Source organism: Brassica oleracea, chromosome C4 (genome assembly GCF_000695525.1).
Source record: "Brassica oleracea var. oleracea cultivar TO1000 chromosome C4, BOL, whole genome shotgun sequence".
Taxonomy (NCBI): Eukaryota; Viridiplantae; Streptophyta; class Magnoliopsida; order Brassicales; family Brassicaceae; genus Brassica; species Brassica oleracea.
Window position 1 is genome coordinate 50,249,342 of NC_027751.1, and position 15,739 is coordinate 50,265,080.

The 15,739-nt window shown below is 36.2% G+C and overlaps 4 protein-coding genes across 5 annotated transcripts; 2 read left to right on the forward strand and 2 right to left on the reverse strand.

Moving 5' to 3' along the window:
• Positions 1–595: 595 nt before the first annotated feature.
• Positions 596–2,856, forward strand: LOC106341091 (alanine--glyoxylate aminotransferase 2 homolog 2, mitochondrial-like). The gene is made up of 8 exons (XM_013779906.1): positions 596–844; positions 940–1,170; positions 1,439–1,612; positions 1,694–1,837; positions 1,897–2,073; positions 2,146–2,371; positions 2,458–2,571; positions 2,660–2,856. Exons 1-8 carry the CDS (start codon positions 596–598, stop codon positions 2,788–2,790), a joined length of 1,446 nt encoding a protein of 481 aa, XP_013635360.1. The 3' UTR covers positions 2,791–2,856.
• Positions 2,857–3,164: 308 nt separating this feature from the next.
• LOC106337117 lies at positions 3,165–5,283 on the reverse strand. 2 transcript variants are annotated; one of them, XM_013776164.1, is made up of 7 exons: positions 5,155–5,283; positions 4,697–5,007; positions 4,440–4,593; positions 4,213–4,357; positions 3,829–4,017; positions 3,474–3,743; positions 3,165–3,394 (listed from the first exon to the last, which is right to left on the reverse strand). In XM_013776164.1, the coding sequence occupies exons 2-7, from the start codon at positions 4,989–4,991 to the stop codon at positions 3,296–3,298; spliced, it is 1,152 nt and encodes a 383-aa protein (XP_013631618.1). In that variant the 5' UTR covers positions 4,992–5,007; positions 5,155–5,283; the 3' UTR covers positions 3,165–3,295. The 2 variants fall into 2 exon arrangements, with proteins under 2 accessions (XP_013631618.1, XP_013631617.1); XM_013776163.1 differs by having other exon boundaries at positions 4,213–4,369.
• Positions 5,284–9,119: 3,836 nt separating this feature from the next.
• LOC106342987 (probable WRKY transcription factor 33) lies at positions 9,120–11,230 on the forward strand. The gene is made up of 4 exons (XM_013782075.1): positions 9,120–9,472; positions 9,545–10,170; positions 10,250–10,411; positions 10,598–11,230. Exons 1-4 carry the CDS (start codon positions 9,239–9,241, stop codon positions 11,007–11,009), a joined length of 1,434 nt encoding a protein of 477 aa, XP_013637529.1. The 5' UTR covers positions 9,120–9,238; the 3' UTR covers positions 11,010–11,230.
• Positions 11,194–12,350, reverse strand: LOC106342988 (CASP-like protein 4B1). The gene is made up of 3 exons (XM_013782076.1): positions 11,961–12,350; positions 11,758–11,881; positions 11,194–11,550 (listed from the first exon to the last, which is right to left on the reverse strand). The coding sequence occupies exons 1-3, from the start codon at positions 12,212–12,214 to the stop codon at positions 11,359–11,361; spliced, it is 570 nt and encodes a 189-aa protein (XP_013637530.1). The 5' UTR covers positions 12,215–12,350; the 3' UTR covers positions 11,194–11,358.
• Positions 12,351–15,739: the final 3,389 nt, after the last annotated feature.

Sequence of the window (15,739 nt, forward strand, 5' to 3'; positions counted from 1 at the left end):
GATCACAGTCAACATTCATTGAATGGTAATAAGGTAATGCCATTAGCAGAATCATTTGTTATCTGCCTGCTCTGGCAGAAATTAATTTATAAACAACAAGGAAAATAATTAAAATAAAATCGAAATCATGCTAATGTAAGCAAATTCTGAAATTATAACATTTAAAATATTATATATTAGAAGCTATAAATGGTTTAGGATCTCTAATTCAAAGTTTCGCATTAAATTTTGTTGTTGTTGTTTATATGTAACTTAAGCTAAAAATTTATTTGAATTTTGACATTATTTGTGTGAATCTCAAACATTGATAAAAATAATAATAAAATAATAATAAAATTTTATTTTAAATATAGTACTAGTATAAATTTAAAAAATTTATTACTGCAAATGCATGAAAACACCTAATTCTAATTAACAAAACGTTATATCAACGTCAGTATTAATCATAGCGACACGTCAGTATTAATCATATAGCTTCGCCGAGCCTCAATATAAACCAGCCTCATGTCTCTCACAACATCATCGTTAACCATCGAAAGAGTGTTGTGTAGTCTCTGCAACCATTACATCACCACGAGAAAAAAAAGGAGAGAAGATGCAGAGACTCACGGCTAAAAGAACAGTCCACAACGTTTCCCTTTCCCTCTCGCGACGATGCATCTCCTTCTCCTCCTCCACGTCTCAGACGGCAACGGCAGCTCCCGTCGACGAGTTTCTCGGTAAGCTTCCGCCGTTCGGTTACACACCGCCGCCGTACACAGGCCCCTCCGCCGACGCCATCATTAACACAAGGAAAGAGTTTCTCAGTCCTTCCAATTCCATGTTCTGCCTCTACAAAAACCCGGTAACTTAAAAAAAAAAAACCCAGTAACTTTCCGATCACTATGATAATAAAAACTTATCTTTTTTTTTTCTGATGATAAAAATCTCTCCTTTTAGTTGAACATAGTGGATGGGAGGATGCAGTATCTTTTCGACGAGAGTGGGAGGAGATACTTGGATGCATTTGCTGGTATTGCGGTTGTGAACTGTGGGCATTGTCACCCTAGTGTGGTTGAGCCTGTTATTAACCAAATCAAGAAGCTACAGCATCCTACTGTTATGTACCTTAACCATGCTATTGCTGAGTTATCTGAGGCTCTCGCTTCTAAACTCCCTGGTGATCTCAAGGTAATGATATAGACAAAAAGAACATGCATGTTTTGTTCCAACGTTGCATGGCCGGATCTGGTCAAAAACATTGGCTTTGGCCCCCCCAAAAATTTTGAATTTTTTTTTATATAAGAAGAATAGACCCCCAAATCACAAAAAAAAAAAAAATTTAATGTTTTTAAAATTATGTTTATTATGTTTAAATAAACATAAATGTTATAGCCCACGAAATCTCAGATGTTGCCCTGAAAGTAGATTATTTCATGAGGTTTGGTTGTTGGAATAGGTGGTGTTCTTCACTAACTCTGGTACGGAGGCTAATGAACTAGCACTCATGATGGCTAAGTTGTACACTGGATGTCAAGACATTGTGTCGGTTCGAAATGGGTATCATGGGAATGCGGCTGGGACTATGGGGGCTACTGCTCATAGCACGTGGAAGTTCAACAACGTGGTTCAGGTACTAGAATTGAATTTGGTGTTACTCAGGTTTGGTGGATGAGATATATAATGTTCTGACTTATGTTTTTATTGGTGGAAGACTGGAACTCATCACGCTTTAAACCCGGATCCATACCGAGGTGTGTTTGGTTCTGATGGTGAGAAGTATGCAAGAGATGTGCAAGATCTCATTCAATATGGCACTTCAGGACACATAGCTGGTTTTATTTGTGAAGTTATACAGGTAATAATTCATTTATACTCATAGCATGATCAAGAGTGAATGATTCTATTATTGAATAGGGAGTTGGAGGGATTGTGGAGCTAGCACCAGGCTATCTATCAGCAGCTTATGATATTGTGAAGAAAGCTGGAGGACTGTTCATTGCGGATGAAGTTCAGTCTGGATTCGCTCGCACTGGCGATTTCTGGGGGTTTGAGGCTCACAATGTTGTCCCTGACATTGTTACCATGGCTAAGGTTAAGAGTTGTCCCCACCTTACTTGCGAAAAAAGCAACAGAAAACTGATTTGTGTTTTTCTATGATGATAGGGGATTGGGAATGGGTTTCCTTTGGGAGCTGTTGTGACAACTCCGGAGATTGCAGGAGTGTTGACACGCAGATGCTACTTCAACACCTTTGGTGGGAACGCTGTGGCTGCTACAGCTGGTCTAGCTGTTCTGAATGTGATTGAGAAAGACAAGCTTCAGGTGAATGCGTCCATGGTTGGGTCTTACCTCAAGGGAAGACTCAGTCAGCTTAAAGAGAAACATGAAAGTAATTAAACCTCTCTGTCTCTTATCTCTCTCATGCTCTCTCGTTATAACATTTTGTTTATGGATATGGTTCCTTCTCTAATGTAGTTATTGGGGATGTTCGGGGAAGAGGGCTGATGCTTGGAGTAGAGCTGGTGAGTGATCGCAATCTTAAGACTCCTGCAACCGCAGAGACTTTGCACATCATGGATCAAATGAAAGGTTGGTTGGTTGGTTGAGTTTTCTCTACTTTTATTGTCTCAGGTGAAATTATTTTTGATTTTATTTGTTTACTATGATGTTCTTACAGAACTGGGTGTGTTGGTCGGTAAAGGAGGCTACTTTGGAAACGTTTTTAGAATCACACCACCTCTCTGCTTCACTAAGGACGACGCAGATTATCTCGTGGAAGCTATGGACTACTCAATGTCCAGGATGTGAAGAAAACACACTATTAAAATGGCAGATTAATAAGTTGTGCTTGGAACAACCAAAATGATTGATGAGCCCACATCTTGTTGCTTCTCAATCACTTATATACTTTCATATAATAAAAAACCTTCTTTTCTTATATTTTGAATTATCCTGAAACCTATGTTATATGCGTATATTATTTGTTTGTTAATATTTCTTATACCATATGGAAGCTACTAAGGATTTGTTTTGATTTCTTTGGTATCTTAATTGATATGAACAACCATTTAGGAGTGTAGAAATTTTTGTATATGGATGTTTACTAGCATACTATATACCGTTCATACTAATACAATGCAATATTTGTTTGTAGTTTGAAACTGAATCATGCATCCATGAAATTAGGTGCAACAAACACACAACTTCTTCTTTCACACGCAAGTTCAACCCCCTTAACATTGTTATTGTACTAAAATCAGGACAAAGTAAAAGAGAAAACCAATAGTATTAGCAACATCACACGCCTTCTTAGTTACGTAAGAGAGGAGGCATCACAATGCATAAAGTCCCATATGGTTCCAAGAGCATCGCGAAGCATTTCCATAACAGAACCCCTCACAATGTTCTGCTCCTGCAGACAACAAATGTACTAATCCCTATAAGTCTCACTTCCAAAAGAGATGCATCAATACAAAAGCATGATAATGTACCTGTAACTTAGTGTTGACATCTTTAAGTATCAAGGTCACCTCCCTCTTGACTGCTCCTGTTCCAGTCCTCTCATTGAATCTATCAGTCTCTCTAACCCTAAGCCTGAGAGTCTGGTTTTTGTAGATAGTAGCTCTAACGTGACAAACCTCAAATATTCTGTATCCATCTCCAGATGAAGATTTACCAAACGGCCACCTTAAACCGCCTTTCACGTTTGGATCAACAGTTGCTGAATCCAGCAGCCCCTTAATGTCACTTATCTCCTTCTCCTGCCAACCATAGAAAGATCACACATCATATATAAGTCCAAGAGAGGCATATATGGTATATCCATAAATATCAAGTTCAACTCACGGTGAGAGCAGTCATTTTCCTTTTGGCAGCTAGCATCAGCCTCAAGTCGACACTCGTATCAATGCATGACATATCAACAACAAAATGCCGTACAACATCAAGCTCGGCCTTGTACATACTGAGCCGTCCATCTTCCTTAACTGTACACTTACAGTTGATTGTTTCAGTGGGGCGACTGTAATGCGATACCTGAGAATAAAAGCCAGATACACAAATCATACACCAATGATGTTAATGAAGTCGGCCACATCGGTAGTCGGAGAAATAATTAACTAATATATAAATGAATGATACCATTTTACTTATTGTCAGTTGGTTTGAAATTGAACCCACGTAATAAATCTGAATTTAACATGAATACATCTAAGAAAACAAAACAAGTACCTTCACAGTGTATGTTTCCTTTTCCAAGTCAATAGAGAAGTCATGGCTTGGTACGACCTTAGACATTATGTGTTGCAAGTTAGAAGTTGGGACATCTGTAGAGAACATCTTCTTCAAGTTTTTCTGTGAGAATTCAGCTAGAGGACTAGGTTTCCTCCTGGTTTTATGTCAGAAAAAATAATTTTTTTGTACACAACAAGATGTAGATTAGACCCTGAATCGCTTACTTGCAGAGGAGAATTTTACCAAACCTAGCAACCAATCTCAATACATGTTGATTCTCCTCTACTGAAGTCTTGGCTCGCTCGTATGACAACACAAGATCCTCTTCCACCTTCTCTGCTATTAACAGCCACTGAGCTCTCTCTTCTTGCTCGCTCGCTTCAGTGTTGTACGTTACAGAATTTAGATGACCATACTAACAAAAATAGGCACTAACAAAAACACTTAGCCAAAAGTGTAGATTCTTCGTTAAGACACAAACCTTTTTGGAAGTCGTTGTTCATCAGTACCAAAGGCCTTTCTCCATTTACGCATTCGACAGAATCCGAGGAAAAGGGCACAAGATCAACAGATGCAGGAAGCTCATCCTTGATGCCATTTGAACCAACCAGAAGCCATTTGGAAATGAAATTTTCTGAACATGTAACACGGTTGATTTTATCACTGCTACTCTTGAAGTCATGGTTGTTCTTGAGTTTTGTTACAAGAGAATCTGGAACAGGCGAGGGTCTGTTTGGATCCTTAGAGTGTCGCTTATGTGGAGGAATATAAGACATGTCTACACCTGAAAGTCTGAAACACAACAAAAGAAACAAGATTTCAAGAACAATGATTACTCAGTAGAAATCACATCTTGAAAATTACAGAAACGACCACAAGATAGATCCAAAGAAGCGACAAGCTTAGAAGATCTTAAGGGGAGGAGGAGGAGAATCCTACCTTTCTTCCACTCAGTGTCTTGCCAATGTTCTCTGCAGAAAGTTCTTACGAGTATAAAGTCATCCAACTCCAACAGACTTTTTGCCTTAACAAAGGACTCATCGGTAAATTGTCTTGGTTTCGATGGCCATAATAGCACATGTCAATCTTTCTTTTAATGTTTGACTTGTACGACGGAATCATAATTGAGAAAAAGAGCATTATTATTGGACCAACAAAAGCAGTGGAAAGTAAAAGAGAAACCCATTAGCACATCTTCAATCATTCACAACCAGAAAAAAAACTTAGAAACATTAATGTACCAAAAACACAGCATCATGCAGTAAAAAGGAAAGTGAGAAAATTCAACAGCACTAACAAGTAATAGCTACGGCTTCTAGAAGCCACGCTCTAATGGCTCGTGTACAACAGCTTGAAGTTATGACTTCACTTTCATAGAGAAGGCATTACTATTACTGTGCTAGACCGATCACTCACCATTCTTTTCTAATCGATGTCCATTTGATCCTTGCTTTTGTAGTATTAGGTCAATTGGTTCTAATCGAAACCAAGGTAATAGTGGAAGTTAGCTTGGTTTCATGTGCATTTACATATTTTCGTACTCAATGTGTTGTTGTTTCTTTGTTACATTTGCTACAATTCAGGTTTAGAGTTTTTTTTCCCCCAAATACTGAAATTGCGGAGGCCTAATCCTAAGGAAAACTACCATCATAGAATGTAAACTCAATAAATGAGAAAAGTGAGCAGCATTGATTCAAATAAATACACAAATAAAATTTATTTCAATATTACGAAGACATTAGAATTAGCAAGAAAAAACATATTTAATCACTAAACATTAAGAAGATTGATGATGAACCCTCTTCTTGGCATTCTCTGCTTCATCAGTTGCTTCAACTTGCATTTTTGTCTCTGTTAAATGAGCTTCCGTAGCTTCTTGCTCGTTCTTGGCAGTTAACTTCTTTGTCTTCCAAACCAAAAATTTTGTTAATCAAAATATTTTACTCAAAACCTAAATAAAATGCTCTGAACATGTTCTAGCTTTTGACATTAACAATACGAAACTATTTAGAAGCTTTTATGACACATGAATATTTAAATGATTAATAAAAATATCTATTACAATACGAAGTACTTAATCAATTAAGCATTATACATGAGCTAACCAAACACGTCACATGATCATGATTCAAGAATCAAGACCCATGAGTCTCTGAACCGCATGTTTCAGTGGCTTGAACCACGTACCTGGCCTACAAAAAAGCTTTGACGTAGCTAAGCCCTTCTTGAAACGTGAATTCCATGGATAAACAGCTCGTCTTCACCCTATCCATCAGAGACTCCGACAACCGTCGCGATGGTTTAGCCTCTTGCGTCGGGACCTTATTAACGCTGACGTTTATAGAGTGAGAGATTTTGAAAGCTTGGGCTATAAGAGATGTCTATCTCACTTGCTTTCTCTGTGCTAGAGATTCTTTAACATAAATGATTCAGGAAGCAAACATAGCCACGTTTTTTGTACGTGTTGGCTGTAGATACTATGGACGTGTATTAAAAGCAAGAGGTATTTTATTTTACTCTTGGGCTTTTGGGCTCAAATTGTGGTCGGATCGGATCATATTGCAAGAGACTGATCACTTGATCCACTCAGCACTAATTGTCGGTAGAGTTCACTAATGTTTTTATCATTATTCAAAAACGCTTCCGCGTAGCGGCAAACGCTACTCGCAAGCATAGCGTTTCAATTTAGGCCAATTCGGTAAAAAAAAACGGCAGTTTAATAATCGGCCGCTTAATCACATTAGACGCCGTTAATCCAATTAATCACCAATTTATTTAACTTTAAAAAGTTAAGTCCAACAAAAATGAACCCAAATTAAATTATTCCTGAGTGACTTCAACAAAGGGGGAGAACATGATTATATATATAGTGTCGGTACACGTTCATTACTTCCCCGATGTATCGATGTGGGATATTTTAGAGATAAGCTTGTGTCTTTTATTTAATATTTTAGTGGATTTTTTATTGGACTTTCGAAGTCTTTATATTTTACTATCTTTCAAATTTAACAACTTTGTGAATTATTGTTGGGCTTTTCGATATGCTATATATTTATGTAGCAATTTGTTTTTCTTTTGTTTAAAAACTTTGCCACTAAAACTTTTTATTAGAAATCTAAGTTTTTTATATCTTGTATTACTAGATTTAAATTGTGATAGATATAATTATATGTTTGTGATCTAATTCCGGAGCTTTGACTTGATAAACCTCAAGAGGTGTTTCTGGTTCATGCAAGCTGAGTGATGAACATGAGTGTCAACTTTCCTAACGTTATAAAAATCACGGTGTGGTGCACTTTTTGGGCAACAACATAACGCTCAACAATCAGCAGCTACGAAAACGATTGTTCACACCGAAATCTTAATAAGAAACGGTTTCTAAGTTATAACTCTTAAACCATGGTATAGTGCATTATTTGTAGTGCTACTTAACTCATTGCCACTAGTAACGAAGTTAGTGGAGGCTTACAAATCAAACATGTAATGATTTGTGCTAACAGGAAGAGAAAAAAAAAACAAGTAACCACACCGTGATTTTTACAAACAAATATTGCATTGTATTAGTATGAACGGTATATAGTATGCTAGTAAACATCCATATACAAAAATTTCTACACTCCTAAATGGTTGTTCATATCAATTAAGATACCAAAGAAATCAAAACAAATCCTTAGTAGCTTCCATATGGTATAAGAAATATTAACAAACAAATAATATACGCATATAACATAGGTTTCAGGATAATTCAAAATATAAGAAAAGAAGGTTTTTTATTATATGAAAGTATATAAGTGATTGAGAAGCAACAAGATGTGGGCTCATCAATCATTTTGGTTGTTCCAAGCACAACTTATTTTTTTTTTTTGTTTCCGGTGAATTTAAAACTAACATTAAACAAAATGCATACGAAATAACTCTTTTACAACTTATTCTCATTAGATGGTATTTGTTTCCGGTGAATTTTGTCTATAAAACCAATTACCTAATAATTCCAAATAACTCTTGGTAAATATTAGGAGTGAAATCTTTGTTTTCCAATAAGGGGGGATTTGAAAGAGTTTGAATAAATGATTAATTCAATATGGGTGGATTTGATAGAACTTTTATAATACTAGATACAATAAGGAGAGATTTAAACAAAAACTGGAATTCCCCCATATCCTTAGTACAATAAGCCCCCTAATCTTGTTAAAGCACACAATGAATAAACAGTAATCTTTTTTTGAACAAATAATAAACAGTAATCAAAGGTGTTAAATGTTAATGAAATTTTTTTTTTGGTAAAATTAATAGAAGTGATTAGTCACAATCCTAAGATCCTACTTGGTCCCACACTAGATACACTACTATAAGAGTTTAAATCATCATTTAAGTAATTGATAAACACATAAACCTACAAACTGTTTTAAATTTTTCAGAAAAACAAAATGATACAATTTAATAACGAAGCAAATAGATTAGTTTGAAACCAAGTGGCCACACATGGATTTAATATAGACTTAAATTGGTTTTGCTAATCATATACTCCAAATTATTCACTCCTAATTTGTACTGCTTAAAAGAAAGAGAGGACCTTGTCTACTACCTACTAAAACAGTCAAAAAAATTCCAAGATTCTCCAAAAATGTTTTACAAATCGAATTTTCATCCAAGTTAACTGAACAACAAAAAATTTACACGAGGCAGTGAGAAAGGCATCCTAAAGAATGATGAAAGCAAGCCGCCTCGTTCAAAGTCAAGGCCACAAGGTCTGACCATCTCCATCTTCTAATCTTTTCAACGGTCAAACATTTTACACCTTCTCAGAAACTACACTTTATTTCATCTGTTCCATTAACTGAAAAATAAATAAATAGGAAAATTCACCAATCAGACTGTTCAATATGTTTTATATATTCAGACACAAACAAACATATACATAACATCTCTTTTTCCTCGTCTTCGCTCCCCCTTCTCCCAAGCTTTCCTAACTAACCACTTTCTATAAATATCTGAAACTAGTCTTTCATAAATTATTTTATGTATGGCTGCTTCTTCTCTTCTTACTATGGACAATAACAGAACCAGACAAAACATGAATGGTTCTGTTAATTGGTCACAACAAACCTCAAGAGCATCACCAGCATCTTTAGAAGATCTTGAGATCCCACCAAAGTTCAGATCTTTTGCTCCTTCTTCAATCTCAACCTCTCCTTCCACTTGTTTCAGCCCCTCTGTTTTCCTAGATTCCCCTGCTTTTGTCTCCTCCTCTGCTAACGTTAGCCTCTCTGTTTTAAACTCTGTTTTTGATTCCAATTCTATTCTAATCATTCTTGATTCTGTTTTGTAGGTTCTTGCTTCTCCAACCACAGGAGCTCTGATCACAAACGAAAGTGACCATAAAAGTATAACTGAGGAAGAGAAGACTAACAACAACAACAACAGCCTTAGCCTCTTTGATTTCTCATTTCAGACACAACCATCAGGAGTTTCTGCTCCTACAACAACAACAAACAGTTCTGTCTTACAATGGAGCCAAACAGATACTCGTCCAAACAACAACACTCATCAAGCTGTACCTTACAACGGAAGGGAGCAAAGGAAAGGAGAGGATGGTTACAACTGGAGAAAGTATGGACAGAAACAGGTTAAAGGGAGTGAGAATCCCAGGAGTTACTATAAGTGTACTTACCCGAGTTGTCCAACGAAGAAGAAAGTGGAAATGTCTTTGGATGGTCAGATCACGGAGATTGTGTATAAAGGAAGCCATAACCATCCTAAACCTCAATCCACTAGAAGATCATCATCTTCTTTTTCAACATTTCACTCAGGTGGACTTGATCATCATGGTTCTTCTGATTCATTTGCTATCCAGCAAGAAGATAACGCTACTTCTGGTTCTCTTGGAGACGATGAGTTATCGGTTATCAGCAGAGAGGAGGAAGATTATGGGAGTGAACCTGAAGCAAAGAGATGGTAAGATCATCATCATCACTCTCTTTGACCAAACTTGAATAAGAAGGTTCTAATATGTTTGTCTATGTGTGTGTTTCAGGAAAGGAGAGAACGAGACAAACGGTGGGAGTGGTAATGGAAGCAAGACAGTGAGAGAGCCGAGGATTGTTGTGCAGACAACAAGTGACATAGACATTCTTGATGATGGTTACAGATGGAGAAAGTATGGTCAGAAAGTCGTCAAGGGGAACCCAAATCCAAGGTAATAATAAGACGTAAACATGTGTGGATAATAAATGGTTAGGCGATAATTAGGCGTTTTATAGGAAATTAGTAAAATTATTTTGTTTATGACCGATTTGCTTTGTAAACACCACCTATACCGGGTTTTAGAACACTTAAGGTTCTAAGAATCTGACATTTTTATGTTTTTTTTTTTACTTAATAGGAGCTACTACAAGTGCACAACGACCGGTTGTCCAGTGAGAAAACATGTTGAGAGAGCATCACACGATATGCGAGCGGTGATCACAACCTACGAAGGGAAACACAACCACGACGTACCTGCAGCTCGTGGTAGCGGTTACTCTACAAACAGACTGGCACAAGATCCTTCTTCAGCACCAATTAGACCAAATGCTATTGCTGGTCACTCTCATTACACTACTTCTTCTCAAGCACCATATACACTTCAGATGCTGCAGCACAACAACAACACTAATGCTGGGCCTTTTGGTTACGCTATGAACAACAACATTCAAACGCAACAAAACAACTTTGTTGGGGGTGGGTTCTCTATAGCAAAAGAAGAACCAAACGAGGAGTCTTCCTCCTCTTTTTTCGATTCGTTTTTGTCCTGAAGACAAGGGTTTAACTACTTACTAGTGATCATGCTGATACTCTACTAAAACTATATAGTCCTTAGAGAAAATTATTTCATTTGTTGTTTTTTTTTCATGGCTCATGCGAGAGCTTTCACACGCCTGTAATGTAATAATATCTTTAGTTTTTTTCTTTGTACCATAGAAATAGATAAAAGGTATAATAAAACCAATCAATCAATGTTCACATGTTTTCACTTCATACAATGTATCATCAAAGAACATACACAGTCACAGACCCAACATAACAGGACGTAAAAGAATGAATGACATTTACACGTATGGCAAATATCAACACGGTATAAATAAACGACTGAAGCACATAGATTCAGATAAAAGAATGAGTGGATAGTTTGTAACCGGAGAAGAGAGCAGAGAGAGCTAAAGACACGAAGGCGAAGACAGCCATGCTGATAGCCGAAGCAGCAGAGTCAGTGAATATGTTATCTTGACCTTCTCTGAATCTGTTGGTTAATGGTATAGCAGATGATGCAGCTGATATGAGAAGATAAGCTACAATCTGCAATCACAATGAAAGATTGTTACAACATTTTTGCACCAAAAGATCATAATATTTTTCTTATCAACATTTGAATAGTCTATTCCTTGGTTTTCTAATGAGGCCTAAAGCATGATAATATTAGTTTATGGCAGAACTCGATTTTACCACTGTGCTACCATGGCTTGGTTAAAATTCATAATTTTACGAATAGTCTTTCTCTGTTACCTGATCGCCGGAGAAATCGACCAACATTGAAGTCCGGCGATCGAAGAACTCTCTTTTCGAGAGATATACAAACGTTTGCCACGCAGTGTACACCGTTGAGATGATCGCAATCGCCAAAACGTATCTGAAGGAAACAAGAAACTTTCAAGAACACAGTTTCATATTCGTAATCTAAGTGAATTTTAGAATCAATGGAATCTCACTTGTACTCTTCATAGTCGTCGAAGTTTCTACCGTATCCATGTTTGTTAGAGACCATGATGATGAAAGCAAGGAGAGAGAACAGAAGACACAACCCTCTCGTGATCGGAGACGCTTTCTTCACCAAATCCTCCCTCTTCCATCTCTGAGTAATCGCAGAAAACGACGACATTCCAGACCCCTGCGTCGTCTCCGTCTTCGCCGCCGCCTCCACGTCGGAAGCTTCAACGGGATTCTGTTTGTCGGGATTCGTCATACCGATTCGATCTCCAAAAAAAAAACTTCTCGATCGGAATCGATTATGGTTTCACCTTCTTTAAATGCGAAGAATCGGGGGAAGGAATAACAAACTTGGAAGAAAAGTAAACTATAAATTCGGTTTTATTAGGACATGTAGTTAAGGTTGACGGGGTCGTGTAATGGCGGGAGTGATTAAGGTAATTAATGTGGTTGACAGTTGTTTAAGTTAACCAGACGCGCGATGTGTGGCGCACGGCGCGTGAATACAACGCATAGAAGTTAACTACGTGGCATGCAGTTTGTTGATTGGTGCAGCCACATACGTGGCTTGCAGTTTGTTGATTGGTACAGACAGCGAAGTCTGGGGCTGTCATTGGTGGACTGAAATTATTTATTTATTTTGGGATTTGTGACTTATATTTATTGTTTTTGTTTTTAATTAACATTTTTAAAAGAAGAAAGCATTGAAACCATGTAAATTAAGTCGTTAAAGCTTGAATGATTATATTTTGACCATAATGTACTCTGAAGGTAATTTTTAAATGTTGGTTTGTACTGAAAGTTTAATGTTATTAATTTGTAATACTATATTTTTGCTAAGATATCATTTGAGAAGACTGTTCCACAAGTTCAAGAATATAGTTTAGAAAGTTTATAAGATTTAATTAGATAAATAAATAATGATTTTTGGGGATAAAACACTCAGTTAGTTATATGGAGATGTAGCACCCAATTAAATGATTTTTTTGCAGCAACCATTGTTTTGTGGAATTATTTACTTTATTATCTCTCACAATATAATTATATATCTACCAAATTAATCCAAAATTTTAGATATCAAAGTTTGATTGGAGAGTTTCAAGAATCATTTGGAGATTGTAAACCCTTTCTCAAAAGAGGTATTTGGAGAATGTGTTTCTTTTATATGAAGAATATTGATCATTGGCGTGTTAGGTAAATAAAAGGAAATGAATTGAGAAACGTGTTAAAAAAAATCTAGTGTTATGTTAAACAATCAAAATAGAACAATGCAATTCATCAATAAAATTGACTAAATAATTAGAAAGATGTTTGTTTATGAGCACGAAACAAACGATTTTGATAAGTCCATTATTTAACATGTTATTTTGTGAAATTATGTCACATTTTATGTGTTAGATTTCTTTTGGGCTAATTGAGACATATATCTATGGCATTCTAATTACCAATGATATATTTGTTCAATATCTTGTTGAACTTTCTTTTATTGTTTACATTAATGTTAATCATTTCCGCAATATGTAGAATATATCATTTACAGTCTTTTAGTAATATGTATAATCTCTAAGAAAAAAAACAAATAGCAATTTGTACTTTCGTATGTTGTTTGAAAATCTCCAAAGAAGTTTTCAAAAGAAATCACATTTTCAAAGTTACTAGTTAAAACAAAATACATGTTTTTCCTGTCAATGATCAATGGTCTTCTCGACACATAATACTAAACAATTACTTTGTGAGGGAGTTAAATTAGTTCCAAACTCACAACAATTAATTAAATTTAACATGTACAATCGTTGAACAACTTATAGTTTAATAGAAAATAAGTCAATTTCTTAGTTTTTAAAGGATTTAATGATGAATTAACCTCTTGTCATGGTTAGATATTGAACACAAGACCTTGACTAAGTCTACCACACATCCATAACATGATCAAAGTCAAATGATGAAAACCAATACTAAGTATATGTTTCCTTAACCTTCTCTACTTATCATTTATGTATTTTGTTTTAAGATACTGCAACCAATGATTTTGAGAACATTAGTATGTAATATGGTGATATAAATTATTCCATTGACCATAACCACCACATTAAATCTGCTTAGTAGATATCACATAAAATTGCCGAACTACAAAAAAAAATTAAAATAATTTTTTTTTCCAATTCAATTTTTTTAAGATGATATAGTTTAAATTTGATTAATTATTCTTACCTTTTTTTTAGAGAGAGAGTGCTTTGATTATACAAAATATGATAAAAAGTATGTAAGTTTTGATAAAAGGGTTATGAGAGCGTGGGAGAGAGTCATTACCTCAGTGCTAAGGGGCGTCTTCAAGTCTGACTATGAGTCTTCTTCAGTAAGGTGGAACATAGCCAGAGTTTCTGGTTGCGTTGGAGAGATGGCTAATTGTTGTGTCGATCTTACAAAAAAAACTTTTTTGGTGGTTAGAATTGTTTTCTATTTTGATTGTTTAACATAACACTAGATTTTTTTAAACGCATTTCTCAATTCATTTCCTTTGATTTACCTAACACGGCAGTGATCAATATTCTTCATATAATTGTCATATGCTTGGTAAACTACAAAGTCTTTTACTATCGTTTTGAGCTAACTAACTCATTTTGCTATCTCATTGATATGTTAGTGAAACTAACGAAAAGTGATATATGAAGATTCTAATTAAGAAGCCATATGGGATCCACAGATCCAAAAAATGACTGAAAGAATAAGAGTAGAAGTAATGCAACAAAAGTTTGATGGGTCAAAGAGTATGTAATGTTAATTTCGTCTCAAATATCACTAGATCATGTGAAGAATCAAGTTTTCTTGTTATTTCAGACATCGATCGAAACCTGTCCCCCAACTCTCAATCATTCAATCACTTTTATGAATCGGTTTCTAAAGTTTTGTTTAGTGAGTTTGCTTACGCTTTAACCAAATTCTATCTTGTTTAAACAAAACACAATCAACGAAAAGTGGGTGGAATTGATAACAAAACCGGTTCCAATATTATTTAAAATGAGGCCCAATAACGGCCCAATACCAGAAACAACACTATATTTCATGTCCGAGATACTCTGAATACCCGACCCGATTCCCTCACCAGCGATCTCAGCTCCTCGCTCGCTAGCCCATGGTAGCTCACAAGAAATCCCCCGAATCCCCTCGGCCATTGCACCAACCGATCCACCAACCCTTCTCTCCTCGACGCCAATAGCCTGAAATCAATATCCGCTGGGATTATATGACGTGAACCGCAAGGTTCACCTCAGGAATGAGACTCGGGGAGCGTGAGGTCTAGAACCTTGATTGATCTCTTTATGATCACGGCGAGGAGGAGGTGGTGGTAGTGGAGTCAATTAAGATTCGTTTAACTGGCTCCTGGTTCGCATCAGAGCCATTGAATGATCATATACTCATATGGTTCTCTAACTTCTTTTCCGCTGCGAAGATTCGAATGTCAGATGGGAAAGCTTTGAGAAGTTGAAGATGTTGCCAGCTTGGATTTGGGCTAACATGTGGGCCGCGTTTGATTTTGACCCGGTCTACTTGTTCTGCTTCGAAGTTGCAAAATGATCTCAAGCACGAGACAAACCTGAGCTTTACTTCAAATGGGTTAAGCTTTAATTAGTGAAACCTGGTGTAAGACCATTATTATCGGTATAACTGGTTTTTGAGTTTCTTATTATTTATTTATTTTTTCTTTAAAAAAAAATTAAAAAAGAAATCGCCACGTGTCAGTGGGATCTGCAGACAATACAAGGATTAGGACAAAAGCGAT